General features: G+C 37.5%; 2 protein-coding genes across 2 annotated transcripts; both read left to right on the top strand.

Annotated features, from left to right (window-relative positions):
• The first annotated feature begins 1,141 nt into the window (after nt 1–1,141).
• On the top strand, nt 1,142–1,972 carry LOC112089726. The gene has a single exon (XM_024160476.1). It carries the CDS (start codon nt 1,142–1,144, stop codon nt 1,970–1,972), a length of 831 nt encoding a protein of 276 aa, XP_024016244.1.
• Nucleotides 1,973–7,936: 5,964 nt separating this feature from the next.
• On the top strand, nt 7,937–10,603 carry LOC18025960 (ADP-ribosylation factor-like protein 8b). Its single transcript, XM_024160475.1, has 6 exons — nt 7,937–7,962; nt 8,057–8,171; nt 8,227–8,398; nt 8,489–8,579; nt 9,299–9,493; nt 10,388–10,603. The coding sequence occupies exons 1-6, from the start codon at nt 7,951–7,953 to the stop codon at nt 10,601–10,603; spliced, it is 801 nt and encodes a 266-aa protein (XP_024016243.1). The 5' UTR covers nt 7,937–7,950.
• Nucleotides 10,604–18,221: the final 7,618 nt, after the last annotated feature.

The raw sequence follows: 18,221 nt of genomic DNA, 5'->3' as shown, positions 1-18,221 counted from the left end.
GAGAATGGGATTTCAAAATGGACATATCTCGTCGTGGAAGGTGCATAAATTGCAAAGATGTGTCCGGACCAGATGATTTGAGAAATCTGATTGCGCATGAGTTCGGATTAGACCCGAGAGTTGTTTCGGTGGAGATTTCCTACTGGTTTGATGATGTTCTAGCTGAGCTTAATGGTGATGGGAGTTGTCCATGTGTAATAGTTACTCCTCGAGAGTACAAATTCTTCCTTTCGCTGCATAAGTCTGACAAGTCTGTGAATTTATTTGTCACATTCAAGGAGTCAGTAAATGGTAAAATGGTGAGATTGAAACGGAAGAAAAGTCTTGAAGTTCAAATAGCGAGGGAACGGCGAAAGTTCTTAGGGCCAACAAACTTCATAACCTCTTCTTCGGCAGAGTCTAGTCAACCCGTGATGAAGCAGATGATGAAGATATCGATGATTGTTTGCTGATAGCACATGCCGAGAAAGTAGAGGCAGAGGCCGCAATGAACACCTCCAAAGGTGTACAACTTGAAGCTGTCTCTGTTATCCATCCTCCATTGGGATTAAAAATGTCCCAGGAATCAGAGAAAGTAGAGGCTAAGGCCAGCACTAACACCTCCGTTAATGTAAAACCTGATGTTCCAAGTCACGCTGTCTCTGTTGACCACCCTGAGTTGGAATTAAAAATGTCCCAGGAATCAGACGAGGCGAGAGATTTGGAAGAGAAGGAAGCTGATGATGTTGACGATGACGCACACGGCTCTGATGATGATTATGATCTGGATTATGATTTTGACTGGTGGAATGATTACGTACTAGCAGATGGTAAGGGTTTCCATTCTAAACCTGGATTTGATGAGGATAAGGATGACTCTGGTAGTTCAGGGGGTTGTGGAAGTACTCGCGGAAGTGAGCCGAGTGATTCAAACCATATGGACAACTCCATTGTCTTAACGGAGAGTCCTATTCATTTTCCTGGAAGAAAGAGGACTGTATGTGAGAATGTTCTGGCTCCCCATGGAGATGATGATGATTTTGTGCAGACTTCGACAGGTGATGTCAGTTGGGGGCGTCAGAATGGTGGTGCAGAGCTGAAGAAAGCGATTAAACGTACATAACTATATGGATTTCCGAGTGTGGCACCAGTCTCTGATGAAATGGGAGGGGATTTCGATGAACTTGATTTGTCAAATGAAGATGGAGAGATATGGGTTGGGAAAAAGTTCAGGAACAAGGAACACTTTAAAATCACGTTGGCCATCAATGCGCTGAAGAATATAGTGACGTTCGAATTCAAAAAGCATGCGAAGAAGTACACAGTCGCCGAATGTCCATCAAAGATATGTGATTGGAGAGTGTTGGGGTGTCAAGTTGGCGAGTCGGTGTTGTATGAGGTGAGGAAGGCGTGTTTGAAGCATACATGCCACCCGGATACAAGAAAGAAATTTTCTAAACATGCTACTTCTAAAGTCATGGCGGCTCTCCTGAAGTCTAAGTATGAGAATGCAATAGTTGGGTCACGTGCGAGTCAGCTACCTGCGATTGTTCTCTCCGAATATAATATTACAGCCTCATACTGGAAATGCTGGAAAGCTAAGGAGCTGGCTATATACTCTGCTCACGGAACAGAGGAGACTTCTTTCAAATTATTACCGATTTACCTCCATGTGCTCAAGTATGCTAACCCCGACACCATAACGCATTTGATAACCGAGAGCGAGAGAGATGAAAAAGATGGAAAATGTATTACCAGGTTTAAGTCCGTATTTATGGCATTGGCTGCGTGTATATATGGATGGAAACATTTGAAACAAGTAGTTGTTGTTGATGGGACTCACCTGACTGGTAAGTATAAGGGTTGTCTATTAACGGCCAGTGGACAAGATTCTAATTACCAGGTATTTCCAATAGCGTTCGCCGTTGTCGATGCAGAGTTTGACAAGACGTGGAGGTGGTTCTTTGAGAAGTTGTTAGAAATTATTCCTTGATGACTTGCATGTGCTGACGAATAACAAAACATAAATAACATATATTACAGATAATTAAAGATTGAGTAAGTACTAACTATATACTTACCATCGTGTTAACCCACTCAGTAGGCTTCGCAATTTGTAGGAAGAATTGATTGTTGACAGTATGACCAGTGACAATGCAAAAGTCGCTGTAATGAGAGCAATTGGTAATTGATAACAATGAATGTTTAAGGATAAATTGCTTTCGATACGAAATAACTTACATGTTTCTTTCACGCGATAATAACTCCTGGAATGCCTTGAAGTGGTCTTGTTCCACTGTTTCGAGTGGTTTGTACGCAGCTTTCGATCTGGATACAAATAGAGCTTTCACCTTTGAATCTGCGGTGTAAATATCTCGAATCTTGTCCGACCGTACGCATGCGCGTTTTCCTCTAGCTCTTCCGCCTCTTCCTGTTCCTCCACTTTTTCTCTTTACACCAGACGATCCCTCAACTTCTTGTGGGGGTTTTGGAGTACAAGGGGTCTTCTGCGAAGCATCACTTGCATCCTCAGGTGCAGTATGGTAATCTTTCCCTGCATTTGAGTCGTCCTCATTAGCCACAGCCTACACACCACTGTAACAATAGAGCGTATAACATATCAATCGTATACCTATCGTATACCTATCGTATACCTAAACACTACTGTATACACATGTATATCATATGAACAACTTTATTGTCTGACCTATGCATCCTGCGCATCTGTCTGCGCTTCATTTTTCTTATATGCGTAGCTCAATGGGTGAGGAGTCTGAGGTTTGTAGACTACTAAGGTGCCTGACACCAAATTTGTTCTACCACCATCCACCTGAATAATTCATAAAAAACATAGCACAATACACACACGTTATGAAACTTAATAGAGTCAGCTGGTGACTAAACAATTAGCTCACCTCGTTGAGGCCAGAAGGTGGATCTTCATCCAGATTGACGAAGTAAGGAGGTGGACGAGTTGTTCCTGAATTGTCTTGTTCAGGTTCAGGGTTCTTCGTCGGAGCTTCTGGAGTCTTCAAGTACGCATGGTCCCTGGGAGAATAATGGTCGCCGCCGTAGTAAGTAGAGGTCCCTTCTTCAGCATCTCTTTCTTTCTCGTGTACACCATCTTCGGGGTGTACACCATCATCATGGCGTACGCTTGACTGTGCACCATCATAACCTCCTTCTTCACTTCCATCTTCGGCTTCGTCTTCATCCGATTTTTGACCATCTTTTTTGGATTCTGTCCTTCGTCATCCTGTTCCCCATCTTCTTTTGACTGGTGTACATCGTCATCTTCTTCGTCCTGTTGGTATACGCCCAATCTCTTGTCCAACTCTGTCTTAATCTTACGAAGGAGCAAATTATTCTGACTTACTATCCATCTTTTAAGATCTTTAAACTGTCCACTTTCAGGGGTTTCATCTTCCGATAGATTAGAAGAGTTCTTGCCCATGCCTCTCTTCCTCTGCATCTTACGTTTTTCAGTTTGATGAGTTTTCAGTTTCTTCTTCGGTCGGGTGGATGGCTCAGGTTCCTGTTCATTGGTAACCTCGTCCTCTGCATCACTAATATCCACGATAGGTGCCGGTGCCACTGCAAAATCCGAAGGTGTGAATTTGTACCCCTCGGCCATGAGTTCCTGCATGAATGCAACTTCGGCATCCTCTACCTCATCTCCCCAACGCAATTCATTATGTTGGTCATTGTCACCATCATCCACTACCATCTGTTTGACAGACAACTAAGACAAAAAAAACAATTGCAAAATTACCAACCAAAATGACAGAGCACTGATCTTTTAAGACAAGTACTACAAAATAAGACTACAAATAGTACCAAATATAATACTACAAATAATTTACCAGAGGGTCGGATTCCACGGCAAGTATGTCCCCAAGATGCAATAGTGTGATAACGTTTTGACAGCCTTCGGGATCTTCAACGAATGTCTTCAAGTTATCAGGTTGAGGAATTTTGGAAACCAACATTGGTATACATTGGAAGGCCATGAGTTGTAGTGATAGAGGGAATCCATAGCATGCACTGGTTTTCTGTTTAAGTTGACGGCGCAATCGTGTTACAGGATTCTCCCTTTTCTCGGCATCCGTGATTGCCTTCGGAGCTTAAAAACGAGATACTGTTTTGTTAAAGGATACCCTCCCCCATGGATACAGCATGAACCTATCCAAGTCAGTCAACATCGCAACGTATTTCTCGGTGAGGGCCAGATTTTTGCTATTGCAAAACAGAACACCGTCGACAAGAACGATTAGGGCCAATGGAAGCCGTTTCCATCGGGGTAGATCCGGGTCCTTTAGCATTTCAAGCACATCAAACACGTTCATAGCCTTCGCTCTTCCGAACAGGTTTTTCCAGATTCCTGTCTTTCCGACATCTTCTTCTTCTTCTGTGCTATCAGGTTCGGGATTGCAATTCAATCCAGTGATTTCCTTAAACTCCCGTACCGAATATCTCAGAGGCTGTCCACCAAAGAGGAACCAAATCTCGTGTTTCTTCGTGGTCACAAGTTGTCGTGATAGAAGGGCATGGACTAGTTTGGCGCTGTTGCAACATCTTGCAACAGGTAGATGGAATAACTTCCCAAACTGGGAATGAAGTAGCTTCTCAAGATCTTCAGTACCCTTTAACGCCTCGACAAGGAGGCCAATGACATTGGCCTTTGAATATATGTTCAACCGAGCACCAACGGGGTAGCAACCATCACCGAGGACCCTTTTTGGTATTTTTTCCAAAATATTGTTTGACGATTCTCCATCTTCCATGCCTGTATTCGAAGGTCCTCCGTCTTCCATTCCTGTATTTGAACCAAAAAACAATTCCGAAATGCAGGAAAGATATAATATTCTGGATAAACAGTTCAATGCAAACCCAGGGGAAAAGTTTGAGGGAAAAGAGTTTGAAGGAGTTGGAAAGAGAGAACAGAGAAAAACTACCCTATTCGTATGGATTCCTATATAAACTTCTATAACTGTTTCTAGATGATATAAGAGTAATCTAACCGTTTGAATTCAATATATAGACATAAGTACTAGAGTTCATAACCGCTAATAAATATATCAGGCCAATCAGGCGCCCCGTTTCAATCGTAATTTGAGTTACAAACCGCCAGTACAGTTAAGACAAGGTCGAAGTTCATAAACGTAACTTACTTTTAGAATTCTGAGCAGACCATTCTAGAAGAAGAGGAGCGAATTGTAATTTGGATCAACACCGCCGGCGTGGATTTTGACGACTCGTGTGAATGGGATGTTCAACCCGGTGGTCACTCCGTCGCGGTGGCATGGGCAGTATGGGCGAGTGGTCCGTCGGAGCTGTCTTCGAGTTACTCCGGAGCACTCACCTCGACACCGGAGGCACGGTGTTGTTGCGCCTTAACGATTTTTTTACTTTCCACGCCATTACAACGGTCAATCGGATAGCTAATCGGAGATGGATTGCCGGAGATGCTAGATGGACTACGTCCAGATGTGGATCCCAAATTTAATTTTTAATTTAAATGTTGGGGTGTCGATAAATTATACATTTGGTTTTACTTCGGTTTATGATAATTGGACTTCGGTTTATAATTTTTTGTAATCGGTTTACCAAATCGGATTTAATCAGAAATTTTTAGTTTTTTTACTTCGATAATGGCAATTTTGAAAATAAAAATTGCCTTAGGGCCCTTGTGGGAAGACAAACAGTAAAAACAGCCCTATCTTTCCAAGGTTTTCAAAACATTATATTCCTCTATTTTAAAACTTAAAAACTACCCATTCAGCAATTTTCTCTTATTTTTACTGCTTCATCATACAAATATACAGTACATAACTGCTCGAACCATTTATCTTTAATCATCTCAAAATCAAATCAATCCTCAATTCTTGACTACCAAAACACTTGGGTTTGTGTTTATCAGTTTATGTTTTGACTTTGTACAGACATGGCTTTGGGATATAGAGCAAGTAGTTTCTTTCCAATAATTCGTTCAGACATGGCTCATCATTCATCTGATGCAGTGCCTAAAACATCTTAATGCCTCAACACAATACCAATAAATAGACATGTTGCATTTTTTTGTTTGATATACCAAAAATAAAGATGAAAGGTACTTTTTATTTATTTATTAGACGATTGATATTCTTAGTATATAGAAAATAGCTTTGACACTAAACAAGATTCAGTGAAACCTAGGAACAAACATTTGGAAACAAGTCTGTGAATATCCCGAAGATGTCATGATACTACACTCGTCTAGTTTGAACATACTAATCTTATATTCGTCCTCATCAGATAAGTAAATAGAGTTTGGGAGATATCCGTTAAATTCATGAGCGGAAACGGAGAAACAAGTATCGGTAGCCATCACAAGCGCATTGTCTCCCCCAGACTGAACTTGTACCCATTTCTTCAATTCTTCATCCACCTTGTAAACCTTGAAACCAACCGTTTTGGTATAATAGTCCTTTGTGATAACTCGCATCTTGTGATCCCAACATCATCGTGTATAACTTTGTAACTTTAAGAATAACTTTGAGGATTCACTGACCTAACTTTTCTTGTGCCAATTATGATGAACCCCATATCCTTCAGGCATATTCGCTGGAGTGTGCCAATTTCCTCCTCGGGGGACCGTTTCAAGTCCATCCCAATGATCTATTTGTGCTTCAAGCTCTACTCCAATTAGGTACACTGGTGGAGGGAGACGAACCAATTTGTTCTTTATAAACAAACGCCTATTTCTTCTATATTGATGGTTTGGTGGTAAAAACCGACGGTGGCAATCAAACCAACAGGCTTTCCTACCATGTTTAAGCTGAAATGCATCAGTCCTATGAAGACAATAAGGACATGATAACCTCTCATGCGTTGTCCAACCTGATAGCATTCCGTATGCTGGGAAATCGCTTATTGTCCACATAAGCACCGCTCGCATCGTAAAATTTTTACCACTCGAACAGTCATATGTTCGTACTCCAACATGCCACAACTGGTTTAACTCATGTATGAGGGGTTGCAAAAACACATCAAGGGCCCGCTTCGGGTGATTTGGACCAGGGACCAATATACTTAGAAACAAAAACTCTCTTTGCATGCACATATCTGGAGGAAGGTTATATGGCGTAAGAATCACAGGCCATAATGAATATTGCCTACCAGACATACCAAATGGACTAAACCCGTCAGTGCAAAGACCAAGATAAACATTTCGCTTAGACCTAGCAAAGTCTGGATGTACGGTGTTAAAATGTTTCCAAGGTTTCCCGTCAGACGGGTGAGTCATTTTGTCATCTGTTTGTGAATGTTCTGCATGCCATTTCAAAAACAAATATTTGAATTTTTGTTTTTGAAATTTGATATAAATTTCAACTACTAAAAATTTTACTTAAACATTCAAAGACTCAAAAAATTTGTGTCTTTATATGTTTTGTTGGGTTGATGGAATAATGAGAGAAGAAAGGGTATATATAGATTTTTTGTTTGGTTACCAACATATTACCATTGCATATTTACATCAAATTTACGTCGAAATAAAATTTACATCACATTTACATCGATTTTACGTCAATTACAAGATAGAGGACAATTCCTCGTATTATCGATGTAAATTTTACGACAACATTACGACGAAATATTACGACGATTTTACGAGGAATCGAATTTACGACGAATTTTTTGAACGACGTAATGTCGTCGTAAATTTACGACGACTACAAATCGTCGTAAATAATTCGTTAGAAAAGCCGCTCTTTCTTGTAGTGGTACCATAAGTGAGTCCGGCTGTGTCGCATTTGATCAGCCACCCCTGGTTTGAGGAGGAGACTCGGAAAAAGGAGGTGTGTGATAGAACTTCCCTGCAGCAGCTTCTTGTGCTGTCATGCCCTTTATCTTCAATAACTCTCCATCTACTTCGGGATCTGTTATTTACACTCATCTTTTTCTTGTTTAGACTGGTGGATATAGTGAATAATGATTCCTACGGTAAGTTACACTGCATAAATCGTCTTTAAGAAAAAACATGGATACTCAGATTTTTGGAATAGCATAAAGAGATTCTTCTTCTCCTATTTATCAGGTCGGGTTTAACATGATGGAAGTGACCATAGGAAATGTTACAATCAAACAATGGGATCTTGGTGGTCAACCAAGATTTTGCAGCATGTGGGAACGTTATTGCCAGCGCTTTTTCTGTGATTGTGTAAGGATCTTATTCTAAAGTTTCTGTTCTCTTTATATCCCCCACAGTTTTGTTCATGTATGTTGTTGATGCTGCAGATCCTGACAACCTAAGTGCCTCGAAAAGTGAAATCCATGATTTGTTGAGCAAGACTTCGCTTAACGGTTTCCCTCTCCTGGTTCTTGGAAACAAAATTGCCAAACCTGGAGCTCTGTCCAAAGAAGCCTTAACCGATTGTATAAGTTGTTTCTTTATCTGAACACTCCAAAAAGGCATCAATATTTAGCTCGAATCTGATTATTTTTTTTTTAAATTCCATTGTGATTTCAGGGGGCTTAACTCGCTTACAGATAGAGAAGTCTGCTGTTTCATGATATCCTGCAAGAACTCTACCAACATTGATCAGGTCATTGATTGGCTCGTAAGCATTTAAGAAATCAAAGAACTAAACGTCAGTCTTCTTGATCTTCTTAGTCCTCCTGTGTTGTCTGGTTGAAGACAATTTTTTGTGTGAAACAAGATTTCTGTCTATTTTCTTTTCGCTGCTGCTAGTCTGGTTTGTTCTGGCTAGGTCCAGTCTTTGTTTGTATATTAGATGTGGATTGTGTTTTGTTCTTAAGCATTTGTAATTTTGAAAACGCAAAAACACAAGTGGCTCACTTCTATAAACTTCCATAAATCTACGGCGCTCAGTAGAAAACTTTAAACTTAAACTCAAGGAAAGAGCAATAAGCTCTGTGTATGATCAAAGGCTTTATTTATTTCTCTTCAAACCAGTTTATGAATGGGTCACGAGAAACCTGTGATGCTACTAACAAAACAGATAAAACTGAAAAATGGAAAAAGGTTTTACATATTTGTCTGAATTAGGACACGTTACAAGCTGCAAACACTGCTACTAACCAATAAAAAGACTTTAGCGATTATATGACTCTTACGATGCAAGGTTAAAACTTGACATTGTGAGGCCTCACTATCTGCAAACATGAGGATATATATAAGTATTAAAAGTGATTTGCCTTCTGTTTTATTGAGAAGAACTAATTAGCTTACACAATCAAACGAGCTCTTAATCCTTATCGAGTTTGGCTACGCATCATAAACTTTAAAGCTTTCTTTGCCGCTTTTGCAAAAATGAAGGCAGCTTCAGCTTTGGCTTCTGCTTCCTCTGCAACTCTTGCCGCTTCTTCAGCTTTGGCGATTGCAAATTCTGCTTCCGCCACTGCTCTTGCAGCGGCTGCAGCAGCTTCTTGTTCTGTCATGTCCGTTATGAGAGGGCGGCTTGGCAAAGGATTGTCATCAGCAACAGAAATGGAGGAGCACCAAGATTTACAGGTGCTACGGAAATGGAGGAGTTCGAGGTCAGAATATAAACGGACGGCAATCATCAAGAGTACCTCCTTCGGTAACATAGACCAATCAATTATTTTGTTCATTCTCTTTGTTTCACAATTTTTCACATAAGAAGTAAAACGCTATCATTCTTTATAGCTATGAATTGATGTGTTTGTTGGTCTTGAGTCTTGACCTTTTAGAGAAATTAAATAAAACGTTGAATAGAGCAGCAATTCATAAAATAATATATATATTCAAAAGGAGATTTATGGGAAGAATCTTATTATAAGGCATTTCTTTAAAATCAATGCAAAGCATTTGGCACTTAGTCAAAACTATGAAATGACATGGATTTTTTTCCATATAATAAAAATATTTTAGATTTTATGTAAATACTCTGTCAGTCTTTCACTATCCTACTCTTGAAAAAAAAGTTATGATTTGCCATGTTGACTATTCTATTTTAACAAATATTTTAGTAGAATTAAATTCAATGAATGTGAACAGAAGATTATAAAATTAAATGCGTAACAAAGATATTATTTTAATTAGTTGAATACAATATCTCATCCAATTCTCCCTTTTTATCATTTTTTTCCTTTACGACCATATAAATCTTTATAGAAATGTATGTTGTGCAAAAAAAAAAAATATCATACCTTATGTACCAAATAAAAAAACAGTCGAGAAAAAGTCTTATTTTAAAATATCTTCAAAATTAATAATATTAATAAAAAGTCTTATCTTCAAAATATCTTCAAAACTCTAATATTTTTAGGATTCTTTATGAATATTGTAATGGGGTTTGTGACTCGCCAAATTGATTCTCGTGGAGGTGATTCAGCATCAAGTTCATACAGCACCATCCTGAAATCTCGATTGCTCTGCTCGCAGTGTGGACGTTCTGGGCATGAGAAGAAAGAGTGCTGGAAAATAGTGGGTTTCCTTGAGTGGTACACGAAGAGAGGTGCTAAAGGAAGTGGTTGTGGTTCGGGTTCTCAGAGCCGTGGTGGTGGTCGTTACACCGGTCAAGGAAGAGGACAAGCCACTATTGCACATGCTACAAGTTCGAATGCTTCTCCTTTTCCGGAGTTCACAGCTGAGCAATAGAAAGTACTTACTCAGATGATTCAAGAAAATCAGGCGCTAGTAGCTCCGAAAAGTTATCTGGTAAAACCAAATTTGGCGATGTGATTCTTGACACGAGAGCCTCATATCATATGACTGGAAAGTTGTCTTGTTTGACAAACTTATTGTCTATTCGACCATGTTCTTGCAGACGGATGTAAAACGTTTGCCTTGAGTATGGGAGTGTTTCCTCTTTCGGAAAAAGTCTCATTGACAAATGTCCTTTATGTGCTTTCGTTGAATTGCACACTGATTTCCATCTCTAAGATTCTGAAGCAAACAAATTGTTTTGCTATGTTTACTGATACTATTTGTATCTTGCAGGACCATTTTTCGAGGATTCTGATTGGAACAGGTGAAGAGCGAGATGGGGTATATTACTTAACGAATGTTGCTACCGCGAGTATTCACACAGTTAAGGCTGCTTCCGATCACACTTTGTGGCACCAATATTTGGGGCATCCTAGTTTTTCAGTACTTCCAGCTTACCTATGTGTTCTAGTTCTCCTGTTTCTGTTAGCTCCAAGTCTTGCGACATATGTTTTTGGGCTAAACAAACCAGAGAATTTTTTTCAGTTAGTATTAATAAAACAATGAAATGTTTTTCTTAAACACATTGTGATGTTTGGGGCCTTTACTGCATCCCTTCTTCGTGTGGAGCCGTTTATTGTTTGACTATTGTTGATGATTTTTCTCGCGCTATTGGGACGTATCTCCTTCTTGAAAAATCAGAAGTTCGCACTGTTTTGGTGAATTTCTTAGCATATCCGGAAAAAAAATTTGGAAAATCAGTCAAAATGGTTCTGAGTGATAACGGGACCCGGTTCTTGTGTCTTTCATCTTATTTTCGAGCACATGGGATTGTCCATCAAACCTCTTGCTTTGCGACTCCACAAGAGAATGGTAGAGTTGAACGAAAGCACAGACACATCCTTAACGTCGCTGAGCATTAATGTTTCAGGTTAGTTTGCCAACCAAATTTTGGGGTGAAGCAATTTCACAGCCACTTACTGATAAATCATATACCTACAGCCCTACATCAAGGGTGTTCACCGTATGAGATTTATTGGATTATACTCAACTACGTGTGTTTGGATCAGCTTGTTATAATCATCGTGTTACTCGCGGCAAAGACAAATTTGGAGAACATAGTCGCCTTTGTGTTTTTGTTGGATATCCCTTTGGTAAAAAGGGATGAGAGTTTACGATCTAGAAAAATGGAAAAACAGTGTTTGTGTTTTTGTTGGATATCCTTTTGTGTTTTGTGATGCTACTAACAAAACAGAAAAATGGAAAAAGGTTTTACATATTTGTCTGAGTTAGGGCACGTTATAAGCTGCAAACACTGCTACTAACCAATAAAAAGACTTTGGCTACGCATCAAAAACTTTAAAGCTTTCTTTGCCGCTTTTGCAAAAATGAAGGCAGTTTCTGCTTCCTCTGCCACTCTTGATGCTTCTTCAGCTTTGGCGATTGCAAATTCTGCTTCCGCCACTGCTCTTGAAGCGGCTGCAGCAGCTTCTTGTTCTGTCATGCCCTTTATCATCAATAACTCTCCATCTACTTAGGTTTTAATAACCAAAGTTGCGACGAGGGGGTTAAGGTGGATGAGAGGGCGGCTTGGCAAAGGATTGTCATCATAACAGAAATGGAGGAGCGCCAAGATTTACAGGTGCTACGGAAATGGAGGAGTTCGAGGTCAGCATACAAACGGACGGCAATCATCAAGAGTACCTCCTTCGGTAACATATACCAATCAATCATTTTGTTCATTCTCTTTGTTTCACAATTTTCCAAATAAGAAGCAAAACACTATCATTCTTTATAGCTATGAATCGATGTGTTTGTTGGTCTTGAGTCTTGACCTTATAGAGAAACTAAATAAAACGTAGAATAGAGCAGCAATTCATAAGGTAATATCTATTCAAAAGGAGATTTATTGGAAGAATTTTACTATAGGGCATTTCTTTAAAATCAATGCAGAGCATTTGGCACTCAGTCAAAACTATGAAATGACATGGATTTTTTTCCATATAATAAAAGTATTTTAGATTTTATGTAAATACTCTGTCAATCTTTCACTATCCTTATGATTTTTGCCATGTTGACTATTCTATTTTAACAAAATATTTTAGAGGAATTAAGTGTTATGAATGTGAACAGAAGATTATAAACTTAAATGCATAACAAAGATATTATTGAATACAATTATATTCTTTTTTCTCTTCCAGTTCTCCCTTTTTATCATTTTTTTTCATTTCCGACCATATATACCTTTATAGAAATGTTGTTAATTTGTGCGTAGAAAAATTTACCTTATGTACCCAAAAAATGATCTCTAAATAATTTTACTTTAAAAAATCTTTAAAACAATAATATTATGTATTCGTTGATAGTCTCTAAAACCCTTAACCCTAAATCCTAAACCTATTTCCCAAATATCATTATTTTTTGGTGAATTTTATTTTATATGTATGTAATATAATTCTATTGTTGTTAATTATGGTTGTGATAAATTTTATTAATATGCCTCTTTTGTTTCACAAATAATGTTATTTTTGCATATTTTACATATATTACAAAAATTAATAAAAGTTCTACATTATTATACACAATAGTTTTTTTTCCTTTCTGATCAATATACATAAACAAAACCTTAAAATAAAACTATTTGTGAAGTGTCAAATTCATTGATATAAGTTGCTAAGAGCTCGAAATATTTTTCCTCTGTGTGGATCTCCGTTCACTTGTACCAAAAATTGGAGTATTATGTAACATAATTAATACATGATTCTCCATCGCAAGTTTTGATTTCTGTATTTCCACTTGAAGTTGAAAGTCTACATAAACACAATATCACAGTCTTGCATATAATATATCAAGATTTTTTTTTCATACGAATAATTTTGCGTATCTAAACACAAATATTAAAATTAATTGGCTAAATAAACAACATTGACAATATTGCATCCAAAAGCAGAAACAAATACTGGTTTCTGCATCCATTATTGAAATAGAATAATAACCAAGAGCAAATTTAGTTTCAATAATTGTTGACATACTAAGATATACAAACATTACTAGAAAAAGTAAGTAATTAAACACTTTTGTATTTGGGAAAAGTAATTTGTTCATTGGACACATTTGGTGATTTTTCTTTGTCATACTCGGTGATTCAAATCGATGAGTAATTTGTTCACTGAAATTCTTTTTCTTTAAAATTTTAACTGAGAGAAATTGATGAGATAAAAAGAAAATACCAATGAAAACTGAATTTAAAGATAAAGTGAAAAAAGTAAAGAGTAGGGAAATTCTCTAAAATAGCCCCAAAAACTAAAGTTTCTCTAATATAGCCCTTCATTTGGAAGGGAACAACTATAGTCTTCATCAAACTCAGATAACACGCTCTAATCTATTTTCTCCTTCAGACTTTCGTAAAACCTAATATGATTTTCTCAGAGAAAACTTCATCGATTTTCTTGAAGCATTTGAGTGGGATTACAATAACGGTCTTAGAGCAGAAGAACAAGCATCGCGCATCAGTTAGGGTAAGTTCTTCTGATTGGTAATTGATTTTCGTTGGATTGGGTATTATTTTTTTTTTGTCAGAGAGCGAGGAAATGGTTAAATTTCGTCGAACTGGTAAATTTGTAGGTTCCGATGGCCGCATTGTGGGATATTGGGTGTTAGAGCATGTTTGATTTTAGTCTAGGGTTGTATTTGTTAATTCATAAAAATTTAGGAATGTCTTCTTGAATTGTTTTCATAAACCTAAATGCATTTATATGTGATTGTTTTGTTTCCTCAAGTCTTAGATCAATAGTGTACTTTGTCTTTCCTCAGGCCTGGAGAGGGAATTCTCAAATGGTTTTGCTTAGTCTGGTCAACTCAAAGGAACACTTCCTCATGGGAAGGGGAAGTATGTATGTTCTGATGGAATCATATACGAGTGTGATTGAGAAGAAGAGAAATTTACCTTTTAAGAATTTCTTCCTAAATGTAAATGATAACTTCCTAAAATTAAGTAGTTGTATAAACAGTCACAAAGGTTATTATTTGTACATGTATGCCTTCCTATATGTATATGATGGCTTCTAAAATTTCAGTTGTTGTATAAATAGAAATAAAAGTTATTATTTAAATCTTTTAGGAATGTCTTCCTAACTATATATGATGACTTTCTAAATTTTATTTGTTGTATATATAGACACATAAGTTCCAATAACATGTTTTAGAATGAATTGAGATGTTTGTGTTGTTATCTATGTTATCAAAGTACTCTTGAATTCTTAGACATGTTTGTTGTTGCAAATCATTTTTATGTTCACTTGAATAGTTCTAAATTTTTAGATGATCAAATAATTCGTATACGTTTTAGGATGGTATTCTGAAATATTCAAGAAACCTTCCTACTTTATAAATGGTTCATATATATTTAAAATGGTCTTCCTAAATAGTCAATAAGAGAATTTGGTGTTTGATATACATGTAAAAAATAACATTTTCTTTGCAGTTGATTCTATAAAAATTTCCAATATACAACATCAGTTTCATACCATTGCATTATAGAAACGTCATTTAAAACATTTTCATGAAGCTTTCTTATATATTTAGGAAGCCTTTCCTAAACATAAATTGTAGGAAGGTCTTCCTAAATATGTAGGAACGTTTCCTAAATTGCTGCAAATAACTGCAGTAATTGCAATGTCTCCTCAAAAACAGCGGCTTGTCCTTGTCAGCTCTCATCTACAGATAAAAAACAATATTCTGTATACTTGAACGTGATGATGTCATGCCTGAAATCGATATTTACTACCAAATGAGATCTTAAATAACTCTGCATAATCACACATTCTCAGCATTTCTCTTTGAAACATAAGGAACCTGCGATAATTGAAAACTAATAGTCAAGACAAGGTATCTGAAACATTCGCTAACGATCGATTCTGGAAAAGTCTCTATTCAAATCGGAGAAATGTAATCACCAAGATGATGATAGATGTGAAATCGACGATAGAAACGGCTATATGAAATCTCTCAATCGCAACGATGATCGGCTCAATCAAATGAATGAAGTAATCCCAATCATAATAAATGACGTAATCCCAATCCAACATCTCTCAATCGTGATGAACAACATAATTTCAAATCTAATCGCTGATATGAAATTTCTCAATCGCTGGAGGATTGAAATCAACGATGATCGGCTTATGCAAATGATCGGCGACAATAATCCAATCGATTTTAGTTAATTTTCTTAATTTATCTTAATTTTCTATAACGAAGGCTATAGTTGTCTCCTTCCAAATGAGGTAGCTGTTTCAATTTTCTAATTGATAAATTGAATGAATTCATTCAATTTATCAATTAGAAAATTGAAGAAATGAAAAACAAATCAATAAAGTAAAAAGAAATAAAAGACAAATGTGTCAAAACATAGTGTTTATGACTATTGACTATATTAGACACAAAAATCTCAAAAAATGTCTATAATGGTTTTTATCTCTAAAAAAATTCACAAGCCGAATAATTCTGTTGTACATAATAAGTTCATCCCTCGTCTTTCCTTTCTTCTGTTGTTTTTTTTTGTTTAACTACGGAAATTCCGGAAATAAACAATCGGATAGCGTAATCAAAACGCAACGCAAATCTTAAACTCTAATAATCTTTAATAGCGTAGTCAAAACGCAACCCAAAGATTTTTTGCGACGATTATTTCTTTTGCACATAAATTTCTATAAATACCAAAGAAGCAGTACCTTCGGAAAAAAAAAAAACCAAAGAAGCAGTTCCTCTTTCCACGATTCACTTTTAACCCTTAACCCGCTCCTCATCTGCACCATGGACAACAAATCGGCTGCCAAAGCTGAAGAATCTCCTGCTGTGATTAAGGCCACGACGCCTTTGAAGAATGTTGAGAGAGAACCGGAAGAGGATTTGGAGAAGCATGAGATGATTGAGAAGGAGAAATCTTATCATACGAAGGAGATAATGGAGATGATACAAGGATTGGCTTCTCGTATTTGAAGAAAAGGAGAGTATGTTTCGTCTTTTAGGCAGTGGTCGTGGTAGACCTCTTTTTGACGGTGGATGTTTCAGAGGTGAAGAAAAGGAGAGTAAAAATCCTTTTGGTCTTTATGGTCGTGGTCGTGGTCGTAGTTTTTTTACGGGTGGTCGTTTTAGCGGTGAAGAAAACGATAGTGATAATCCTTTTGGTCGTGGTCGTAATTTTTTTCCCGGTGGTCGTTTTAGTGGTGAAGAAAAGGCTAGTGATAATCGTTTTGGTCTTTTTGGCGGTGATCGTGCTCCTAGTGTTTTTCCCGGTGATCGTGCTTCTAGTGTTTTTCCCGGTGGTCGTTTTAGCGGTGAAGAAAAGGAGAGTGATAATCGTTTTGGTCTTTTTGTCGGTGGTCGCTTTAGCGGCGGTCGTTGTGGCGGTCGTGGAGAGTGTAGCTTCTGTTGACATTTATCTTCTTCATTGACCCCAAAATTAGAGAAAAAAAAAAACAAGATTTCTCTTCTTCTAAGAAAAGAAAGAACAAAAAAAAAAGAACAAAAAATTAACTTGTGATACAATGCAACCTTTTCAATAGTTTGGTTTTTCTGTGTGTGTGTTAAATAACCTCTGCTTTGTGTGCTTTTGGTGTTAAAGAAACAAATTCGTTTTTTTTTTACAAGAATAGTTTTGGTAGAAAACAAACAAACAAACAAAAAAAAATTCAACACTTAGATTCATCAATATTCTTGAGATACTCGTTTGAGGACATCCATAACTGAACCAAAGTGTGCCTTAACTTTCACTTGTGGGGTGGGTTTACCAATCTACGTACAAATCATCTCCTTTATATGTTCTTCATCATTCGGCTGTCTTTAATCGCTATGAGATTGCTTGAAAAACAGAGAACGTAATCAAGAATTACATAGAACACGCATATAAACAGGAAGCTGTTGATCAATTCTTTCTTATAGGCACTTCTCTCTAAGCATAAGCTAGCTTAATCCTCGTATTTAGGAAATCGTTAATTAATTTTGGCATATATGGCGAGAAACTACACATGAACTGATCTCATGATATCACGGTGTGAGCCAAAACTGGCACAACCAAAAATTTGTTAAAGAAAATTTAAGGATCCAAAATTTCTAGGGTTTATCACAAGAACAGTAAAATCAAAAAAAAAGTTTTTATTGCTTTGAAAAGCGTTTAGTCTTATTGCTTAGGGTCGGGAAAAGTTACATAATGAATTGTTTACAGCGACTATTTATACAGAGTCTATGAACCGCCTAGCTAAGAATCTCATAAGAGATTTTCGGAATATTTCCTTATCGCCTCGCGCAGCCGCCGCCTTAACATTTTGTCTAGGGTTTTTGGACGGGCTTCATCCTCTGCGGCTAGGCCTGTTAGCCATCGAACATCAATCAGCTTGGCCCACACATCTTGCGATGCAGCTCACCCTCCATTTTCTTTTCAGCTCGGCCCACTTGCTATTTCCCACCCAAGTCACACCTCAACAGGGCTCGGCACACTTGCTCTTTTTCTCGGCTCAGCCCAACTTGCAGCTCAACAGGGCTCGGCCCATCAAAAAGAAAGCCTAACATGGAT

The sequence above is a fragment of the Eutrema salsugineum genome, unplaced genomic scaffold (assembly GCF_000478725.1).
Source record: "Eutrema salsugineum unplaced genomic scaffold, Eutsalg1_0 scaffold_11, whole genome shotgun sequence".
NCBI lineage: Eukaryota > Viridiplantae > Streptophyta > Magnoliopsida > Brassicales > Brassicaceae > Eutrema > Eutrema salsugineum.
The sequence above is the reverse complement of the archived record's forward strand: the minus strand, read 5'-3'. Positions and strand labels throughout refer to the sequence as shown.

Coding starts and splice junctions, on each gene's coding strand:
- LOC112089726 (XM_024160476.1), top strand. CDS start 1,142: ATGGGAGGGGATTTCGATGAACTTGATTTGTCAAATGAAGATGGAGAG.
- LOC18025960 (XM_024160475.1), top strand. Junction 8,580..9,298: donor ATCAGGTCATTGATTGGCTC/GTAAGCATTTAA, acceptor GCAAAAATGAAG/GCAGCTTCAGCTTTGGCTTC. Junction 9,494..10,387: donor AGGAGCACCAAGATTTACAG/GTGCTACGGAAA, acceptor CTCTGCTCGCAG/TGTGGACGTTCTGGGCATGA.